General features: G+C 41.5%; 1 protein-coding gene across 1 annotated transcript in view; it reads left to right on the top strand.

Annotated features, from left to right (window-relative positions):
• Positions 1 to 3,562, top strand: part of ITFG1 (integrin alpha FG-GAP repeat containing 1) — a 72,733-nt gene extending 69,171 nt beyond the window's left edge. The window contains exon 18 of the mRNA XM_027647027.1: positions 2,999 to 3,562. Coding sequence (XP_027502828.1) covers positions 2,999 to 3,058 — 60 coding nt within the window. The 3' untranslated portion in view covers positions 3,059 to 3,562. The remainder of the gene's footprint in view (positions 1 to 2,998) is intronic.
• Positions 3,563 to 10,343: the final 6,781 nt, after the last annotated feature.

Below are 10,343 nucleotides of genomic sequence, written 5' to 3' on the forward strand. Positions count from 1 at the left end.
ATCTTGAGTTCTGCTGTTAATCTAAAAATAAGGAAAATGTCTTTTTTTCTGTATCTTTATCTGCTGATTGCAGTGACATTAGCATTCAGGAATGCATAGGGAGTCAATCATGTGCATGTTGGTTCTTTGCTCTGTGGGTCTGAATTATACATGCAGTGTATAGAAATCCATTGATTTGAAGAAGCATTTTGAAAGAGGCCTTTCATGTCACAAAAGAAATGCGTTCCCATTTTTCTCAACTATGCTCAGTTCACAATCATATCCAACTGGCAGGATTGCCAATAAATGCTACTACATACCCAAACCATAATCTTAGCTGTCAAATAAAATTACTGCCCATTTTGACATGGTAGAACTGTTTGTTATTTTGTGCTTGTGGAAATAAAATGACCTTGTTAAACATTCAGGCGGGCTTTGCGCATGCTTCATATTTAAATGGTATTTGTCTGTCAATCTTCACTCTTCAAAACTTTAAGTACAGTCTCCAAATAATAATAAAGCTGGGAATGAAACACACAAAGCAAAGAAATATGAAATTTATGATGACTGTCATTAGCCTATCCTACTGTACCAAGAAAGCACTGTGAACTGGGAGTTGGGCTGGGCACTGGCTGGGTTTAATTCTGTCTCCAGCGTATCTTAAGCAACAGGAGTAGCAGAAAAGGTACTTGGACTTTGAGTTGGGGAAGGGTTGACTATGTATAATTCCATCTGGAGAAATGGAGATTTAATGGCACCATTTAAAACAATTTTTCATCCAGTAATTCAAGCATTGCGATGTAAAGAAGGACTCAGCCCAGAGTACTTTTGGAGCAATTTTAAGCCCCATGACATGTATGTGTATTGGTTATATTATAAACTCATTTCCAACTCTGCAGTCTTGCTCAAAATAGGGTCAATATTTGGATAAATTGTATGTATTTTCAGACCACTGTATAAACATGTGTTAATTCCTATACTTTTCCTATTGATTTTTACCTTCCCACTTTTTAGAAGAAACGGTTGAGGTACTAAATACATAAGAGCGTTCACTAGGGCTGTATTGTGCATCACTGACATTGTTAAACTCCAAAGTTCCTTGTTTCTAAGCTTGTTCTTAACTTACTATCTCTTAGTAATCCTCTCATAAAAATACCATCCCGGCTAAATGCCATTTTCCCATGGAGATCTCTGGAGTACCTGTAGCAAAGAAAGGAAGGGGATATGTACTGGCACTTAGAATCTTTTCTATCCCCCTGAGGATGTGTGTCTGTGAGCTGCAGTGTTTTATTCAGCAGCTGAAATAAACCCTGTACTTTGACTCCTGCAGATTGGTAGTAATAGGAGCCCTTTGTCTGCAATAGTTCTCACACACTCGTCTGCCAGCCAAGTATTATAGTACTGAAATAACTGTAGGGTTTAGGGTAGGTGTTGCTGTCATGCCTTAGAAATTTTGGATCCATTTAAAAGGAAAAAAAGAGTTTTGAAATCTCAGTTACTAGTTTTTATTTTTGATACATCAAATGAAAGAGTAATTGAGGAAGAATTGACACCATTATTCATGTTACCACAAATACAGTCTGTTCTGTTCGCTAAGGACTTCAATCTTCATGTATTTCCATTCTTTATAATGTGCTTTGGGGTCTTGAGGCTGGTCATGTGAGCACTGCACAGTGATGGTAATGCTGCCAGAGAAGGTTTTTGATGGATCCATCAGAGTATCAGTTACTGTCAAATTTGAAGCAATAATTTTTTCAGGAAGCATACAAGAAATGGAGTGAAAAATGTTTTCTAAGTGGGACTGTGAAATTTTGTGGAATGTGACAAGCATTTCAATGGAGGAGTGTGCCACTCCCTCCTTCCCACCCCTTTTTTGACATTCAAACTTCTATTAACACTGATAAAATCCCTGCCAAAAAAAGCCAGACTGATACATCTTAAACCTCGCTGACAGCTCTGGTGCTGCTACAAAATGCAGTAAAATCCATAGTTAATCCAGTGGAGTTGCTATCACACATAAACATTGTGTAATGAGGAAATATTTGGCCTTGAACCAAAGCAGATGACAAACTTCCATGGCAGGAGACGTGCACCAATTTCTACAATTGTGGTGTATATTTATCAACTGAGATACAAATCTGAGTGCCCACACAACAGCACACTGGAGAGGCTTTTCTTTGTTTTACTCATCAAAAAAAGATGGGACTAAGCAGCTAAAAAGCATTTCAATCTGTTTTGCTAAATTCTCTCATGCTGGGATTTACACATAGTGTCTGTCATGACAAAAACACTGTTTTCTAGAGAAGTTCACACCGTGTGTTCACAAATCCTTAGAGAAGTGCTTCCATCCTCTGTTACTGCTTTAACACACAAGAGGAGACTTGTGGGAGGAGAGGACGTTTTTACACATTACATGGATTATAGGTACAATTTAAATATACTTTTTTTTTCCAAGCACCATCTAAACTACTCTTTCAGTAGGTGTGGGAAATGCACCCTACTTCACATTTTCATAATACAAACAAAAAACACGGAACATTTTTAGCCTACCTGGTGCTGTTAATTGTTGGTTGAACTGCCAACCTGGTCTAAATTTGTATTTAACAGAATGGTTTTTTAAATGAGATTCTTCTGAACAGTAAGGTAAATGACATTTACAGTTAATCCAGAATAGTTTCATCTCATATTTATAATGCAAAGTAAATGCATACTAGGAAACAGTTTTGAGGTTTGACTTATTCCTTTTAAAAAAGCATTATTAGAAATAACAGAAAATAACAGGTCATAAATACTACAACAGCAGAGCATTAACAGCAGAAGTCAATTTTGCATAGATTGTTGCTATTTCAAGCTGACATCATTTAAAAGTTAATTGTTGGGGGTTTTACTAAGCTTTTTTGCCTTTTGTCAAATGAACAACTTGGAAAAAATCAAGCATTCTCTGACATTTGACAACTCATTTCTGTAAGAGTATTGCTCTAGATTCCACAAAGTGGTTTTTTTTGTTAATATTTTTCAGAAAGCAGATGACAGAGAGAAGCGACAGGAGGCTCATCGGTTCCATTTTGATGCTATGTGACATGCCTTAATATTTATGAAGGAGCTGCTACTCATTTGCTTAATTGAAATACTGAATTCTGGTTTTTAAAATTATTACCATGAAAATACTGTTGGTGTGTTATTTGTAAATGTTGCATTATTTGGTATTTATTTGGAAAGTATTAAAATTAGACCTGAATGTCTCACAAGGCCTTTCAGTTAACAGCCTGTATATAATAGCATTTGGCCTTTATTTAACAGAACTGTACATTTCTTTTTCTTAGTAAAGGGATCAAGTTGCATGAACCATTGTTTATGTACCAATTCTTTAGTAATATTTGATAGAAAGAAAGCTGTGTAAATCAAGTGTTGCAATTTCAGCAAGCAGAATACCTTGTACCACTTGAATCGGTCTTGTCATGTTGTATAATGCATTTATTCATTCCTGCAAAATAACCTGATTTCTGAAAATTAAACTTGAGCAATTTCTCAGATGACTTAATTGTTAATTCTTTTGATTGTATTAAATGGTGCTTAATCTAAAGTATTCTGTATTTTTCTTTGTTTAAAGCCATCTGTGCAATAGTTAAAGAACTTAGGAATTAGAGAACCAAAAGAAACCTGCAATGTAATGCTGGTTCAGTCATCATGGGATAGATGCAGTATTTATGTGTGCTAGTTCTGGAGAGAAGACAACACATTAAAAAATTAAAATCATAAAAATTTATCAGGATTACATAAACTGCTTTTATAATTAAAGTATAACCATATTTATTTTAGAACGGTCCAAAGTCATTATGAAAGTAACATTTATATATATATATATATATATATATGAGAGAGATACGGGATTATTTGTTTGGTTTTGTTTTTCAACAAGTTAAAAGAAACATTTTTGAGTAGAGAGAGAATGAGGATTGACGCCCTAAAATTTATTGCTAAGTGATGAGATATACAAAGATAAAATAAGACTGTAGTAGGAGCTCAGAATAAGCAATGCCCATTGTCTATGGACACTACTATGCCCAAATTTCATAATAATTACATAAGATAAGTAGCTTAATTTTAAGTATTTAAAATGGTGATGAGGTTACACTTGCCCAGTGTACTTGGGATCCTTAAAGAGTCTCTTAAGAATAATCATGCTTCTATTTTACATGAGTTTACAGTCTCCTGAGTTTTACTAGATATTTCCAATATGTACTGCTCAGACACCAACACAGGAGACTTTCATATCACATGACTGGTATTATTCAGGACAGAATATTTACTTAAGGTACACCTTTAATATTTCTCAAAGTGGCATGAAAGGGTATTATTTTTTTTAGAGAAATACTTAATGCTATTGGACTTTTTAAACCACATTGATAGAATTGGCTCCCACCAGCAAAAGAAAGATTTCATTATTAAAAAGACACACAATTCAATATATTTTCCTGTTTTTTCAGATGGTTGGAGAATAATGCTAAATGCATAATGCCACTGTGGCAGCAAAGTTGTCTGTAGCCCTCTATCACAATATAATACACACAGATTAGCTTCCTTATGTTTTTTGAAAAAGCAATTAGGAATAAAATAACCTCATGCTGACATTTAAGCTGTTGTCAAGTTTACAAAACATTGAACTCATATCTTTTGCTCTGAGGTATTTTGCATGCTCACTAGTGCGTCGTTGCATCACTATATACAATACATTATTATAAGACAGCTATTAAAGCACCACTAAAGTTTTCCACAGGTTCTGACTACTCCTAGCTTGGCTCACACAGTATATGCTATGATTTTGAATTAAGGCATTAAATATTGTTAAACTTCTTGTCAAAGGTTTCATGTCGTAATTTGGTTTTCTGCTCTAGAAGCATAAAAATATGTTTGGGTGAGGTTATTACCCTTCCACCAGTAAGTTTAAGAAATCAACATCTATTAGAAAGTACCGTTCCAGGTGATCATTACAGTAACTGAAAATTGAGAAATAGTTCTAACTACATACATTCTCAAAATGCATCCACTGTAACACAGCCCTGGTGAGAAATGCTATTGGAAGGCTTCCTCAGTGTGAAATTTCACCTATATAAAAATACTGTTGACAGGCCAACTGACAGATGGCTGTCGAAATACCATCTTTCTTTGTTCTCATTTTCCATGAGAAGCTTTAAGACTGAGTCTTCCTACCAGATTTATCATTAATGCACTATAATCCCCCAACAAAAGAACCAACTTTTCTGCTGCAGATTAATAGGCATATTCTATGTAGTATGATACTCCTCCTATGCTGAGGCCATCTTCCTTAACAGACAGCTATATTAGAAACATTTGCTGCAGTTAATTGAAAAATGATCACTGTAAATGCACTGAGTCAATTCAGGACTTCGGTAGTCACAGAATGGCTTGGGTTGGAAGGGACCTTAAAGATCACCCAGTTCCATCTCCCCTGCCATAAGCAGGGACACCTTCCACTAGCCCAGGTTGCTCAGAGCAATCCCACCTGGCCTTGGACACTTCCAGGGATGGGGCAATTACAGCTTCTCTGGGCAGCCTGTTCCAGGGCCTCACCACCCTCACAGGGAAGAATTTGTTCCTAATATCCCATCTAAACCTACTCTCTGTCAGTTCAAAGCCATTCCCCCTTGTCCTGTCACTCCGTGACCTTGTAAAAGAGCCTTTCTTGTGGGCTCCCTTCAGGCACTGTAAGGCCACAATTAGGTCACCCCAAAGCCTTCTCTTCAGGCTGAAGAATTCCAATTCTCTCCGCCTTTCCTCCCAGCAGAGCTGCTCCATCCCTCTGATGAACTCGGTGGCCTCCCCTGGACTTGCTCCAACAGCTCCATGTCCTTTTTGTGCTGGGACCCCAGAGCTGGAGGCAGCTCTGCAGGTGGGGTCTCACCTGAGGGGGCAGAGGGGCAGAATTTCCCCCTCCCCTGCTGCCCTCGCTGTGGGATCAGCCCAGGACATGGGGGCTTTCTGGGCTGGGTCACGTCCAGCCTCTCACCCACCAGCACCCCCAAATCCTTCTCCCCAGGGCTGCTCTCAACTTGTTCATCCCCCCAGCCTGGATTACTACCAATATTTGATATTTATGCTGTATAGATACCAATATATTATAATTCACATTTACAACTTCTTTCAAAGAAGTGACACCTAAATAGAAAAGGAGGAGTCAATCCATAAGTTTCTACTATATTATAATCAATACTGTTAAAGCATTAACTGTGTCAGTTTTGAAGGTATTAATAACCAAAAGAATAATTTTTTAAAATTCAGAAAATAAAATTATGCTTTAAATAATCCCATACTTTGTAAATAAATAGTAGGGATGGGCAAATGTTTTCATCAAAGAAGTATGTTAAGAAATCAAGAGCAATAGAGATCTTAAATCTGATACATTGCTATGCTGCTTTAGTAACTCCCTGTTATCCATTCTGGGGTTTTTTTCCATTTTGGTGACAGGATCTGTTTGTTGAGGCACTATAATATCAGACTCACTGTCACTTTGAAAATAATCAGCCACACAGCATTATTTTTATAATTAATTCCTGACTTCAGTGAAAAATGTGATCTCATCTATGATACAATCCATAACAATTATAACCTTATTTTGAAATTAATGAATTTTCCAATTCAAGCCAACCAAGTTTGTGGGTGTATACCAACAGTCAGATCTGATTATATTGCCTAGCAGAGAGCTGCCCAGTAAGCTTTCTGAGGACTATCAGTATTCTTCGTGACTATTCCAAAGTTTGCAGTGTTTGTAACTCAGTAATAAGCAACAAAGCCAACTGTACATATTTCTGTATCATTATATATTATGGTAGCACACCAAGAGCCACTTGCACCTTCTATAATTTTCTAAGTAGAAATTGTATACAAATAAGATTTATCAACTGCACCTAAATCCTACTGACAAAACTAAGTACCAGAACAGTTCAAACATAACTCCTAACTTTCTTTCATAATTATTCACTGTTGCAACCTCTTTTAAAAACCATAGCTGCTGGTCTAAGGCTATTTGTGATGTATGATCTGCTACTCAAGAGCAAAAAATACATTAGGTAATATTAAAATTAAAACTTCTCACCAAACAGCAAACCAAAGGAAGTTTTAAGGAAGAACTGTTGGGAGGAGGCAAACCCAGTTCTAACAATAGAAACGTAAGGCTTTAATTGCAGCAGAGCACCTGTTGTACCTGACTCCTTGTGAACTGCTCCTGCAGGTGTTTACCTACATGGAAATTGCCTTCCCTCAACTATTCCCATTCAAAGATAATCATGATGACTGGTAGAGCATCAGAACAATACACAGCTGGCTGTTCAAAAGCTGTGTTCAACCTTTCTTAACTCCCAAACCCAAGTTTACTACCAACTTGACCCCATGACACAGCATTTTCCTCTCTGGAAACCTGCACTCTGCAGGCTCAGAAAATGGGAACTGAAAGCCTCTTCAGACCTGTCACTAGTTCACTATGAAGTACTTTAAAGCAGCACCTATAGCAAGAAGTCCAGGAAGACAAAGCAACAGAGGTGTCCCCATGAGAAATGTCTCTGAAAGCAGCAGTAAATGATGGCAGAATATGCCCCAAATCTACAAATTGATGCTACTACCTGCATCTCCCACTCTGACAGCTTGACACAGCCCTGGGAAAAGAACGGGATGGAAAAGCTGCTCACTTCCCCCAGTGTGTAATAGCTCTGTTCAGCCTTCTAATGGACAAACTAGAAGTTCAGCTCTTCAGTTAAATTGACTGTAGCAGATTGGGTCTTTGCAATTACTACCAAAACTTGTACTGAGCACAAAGTATTGTAAGGATTTTCTCCTGTTCCTTTGGTGTGAGACAATTGACCACAAATAGTCTTCTTGAATGCAAATTCAGCCTGAAATCTGAGAAGCAGGCCAGTTCTCTCATTTCTCATATCATCACAAGTAATAAAAATATCCAAGTCAAATTTTGCCATCAGCTATACTGTGTGTTCAAAAAAAAATAAAAAAAAAGCAAGCAACCCCCTGTTTCCTAACAATCTGCACAACGGCAGTCAGATTTTAATTATGTACTTGCAGAGAGGATAAAAAATTGTGGATGATGCACAGATACAGTAGTCTGATATTTTCTTGAGTCACTACAATAAACATTTTTGTTAGTGAAGAAAATAATGCAAAGTAGATAGACCTAATGAAGACTTCTCTTTGTATAGGAGTTTTCACAACAGAACTTAACATTTCATCACACCACTATAAATACATTGTTGAGGTGAACACAGAGAAATCGCTTTATCCACTGCTGGAATGCAGCGGCTATTTAACATTTCATGGAAAAACTCCAATTTGAGGAGGACCGTACCATCTCTATTTGAAATTGAAGGGACAATTCAAGTAAGTAGAATAATATAATTATGTAACTTGGGATTTTGCCAGACCATCAAGCTTAATACTTCATGAAGCTTCTTAGAACACTGAAATGGATCTTTAATAACCAGAAAAGCTCAGGACCTTTACTATAAGGTCTCGCCGGGGGTCCGGTGTGATGCTGGGCAGGGGTGCTCGCAGGCAGGAGTTGTTCCTCCCGCACCGCAGCCCCGCACCGGGTTCCTCCAGCTGCTCCTCTCTCCCTCCTCGATTAACTCGCCCTAACTGACAATCACACTGACTTGAAGAGCCTGAAATATTTAACAGATAAGCTGAAGCAAGAGAATGACCTTTTCTAACAGGATATGCTGACCTTTGAGCGTTGTAGAAAGCATTTAACATTCAAACACATAGCACCAAACCACAAGGAAACCAGAGCTTCACGTCGCACAATCATGTTCGACACTGTAGTGAGCTGCCCTGCTCCTTAAGCAGACGCGATCTCTAGTTGCGATTATGCACATGATTTACAGTTTGCCAAATCTGTTGTTGGGTCTATCGTTTCCAAATCGCTTCCACACGGTGCTTGCGCGCGTGGGGCACCTGCAGGTTCAGATCTGCATCACTGTGCAGGACCGCGATGGGGAGAAGGGAAGACTTGGCTTTGGACCTCCTCCGTGCTGGGAGCGCGGCCGGAGCAGCTCCCGGGCTCGGGACACCCGCACGGCAGCTCCTGCAGGGGCCGGGCCGGGCCGAGAGCTCCCGCACCGCTCCTGCCCCCTGCGCAAACCTTTAACACGCTCCGTGCACATCCCCTCGCTTCAATACTTCTGGAGCTTGAGCGAAAGCTCTCAGCTTTGCCTAATCGGCAATTCTAGGGAGGAGACATCCTGTAGGAAATACACAACGATACTTCAACCCGTCCTGCCTATGGGAGATTTGAAAACATCTCTAAGGGGCTAACATGTGTTGCTATAATTTTACACGTAGCTTATGGGCACTACAGCCTTTCGCGGCCATGCTCTCGGCTCTCGCCCTCACATTCCTCCGTCGCCAGCTCGGGGAGCCTCCGAGGCGGGATCTGCGGCCCGAGACTTCTCCGTCCCTGCCCGGCGCCCGGGGGTTCCAGTCATCCCTTCCCTCGACACCGCCACCTGCCTCCACCCCGGGCCCTCTTCTTAAGTAACATGTCCCCTCGCAAGCTAACCCGATGTGATGGATAACCAGAGGGACGGCAGCCAGGGCAGGCAGCAGGCTAAGTGCGCCTTTTTATTAACTTCTTGTAAAGTAATAGCTCCATTTTAGCTGTCACTCCTGTCAAACAACAGCCGCACAACAGCGTGTGATGGGCTCTTCCCGGAGCCCGAGCCGCAGGCAGCGCACGGCACACTGCGGCCAGGCAGGCACCGGGCACGCCGCACTGCCGGGGCCGTGCGGGCTCCCTGCCACGAGCGAGGGGGCGAGGGGAGGGACGGAAAACGAGGGGAAGAACCGGGTCCCTTTTACCCCACCGGGACCCCACTCAGATCCCAAACAAAGGCCGGCAGCCGGGATTCAGGCTCGCCCGAGCCACCGTGTCCTGGAGAGGGGCCGCACGGCTCGCCCCCTCCGCCCTGCCCGTTCTGCGGGCGGCCAGCACCGCAAAAAACGGGAAAATCCCGGCGGACGGAGGGCAGGAGGGGCCTGGGGCGTGAGGCTCGGCGGGGAACCGGGGCGGGGGGATCGAGGTGGGGACAGCCCCGGCTCCCCGTGGGGACGGGGCGAGCACGGGTCCTGCCCCAGCGCCCCGTCCGCTGCCGCCCCCACCTCGGTGCCCGGCCGAGCGGGAGGAGCCCCGCGGCCCCGGCGGCTGCGGCTGCTTGCGGGGCTCCGCGGGGGGCGGGCACATGCGTACAAGCGGCTCATCCAGGCAAACACCCCTCACATCTTAAATGAGCTTCATTTGCCGGCAGCCGCTCCAGTCGGGCTGGGAGCTGCCGGGCTGCGCT

The sequence above is a fragment of the Corapipo altera genome, unplaced genomic scaffold (assembly GCF_003945725.1).
Source record: "Corapipo altera isolate COAL_440 unplaced genomic scaffold, ASM394572v1 62, whole genome shotgun sequence".
Lineage (NCBI taxonomy): Eukaryota > Metazoa > Chordata > Aves > Passeriformes > Pipridae > Corapipo > Corapipo altera.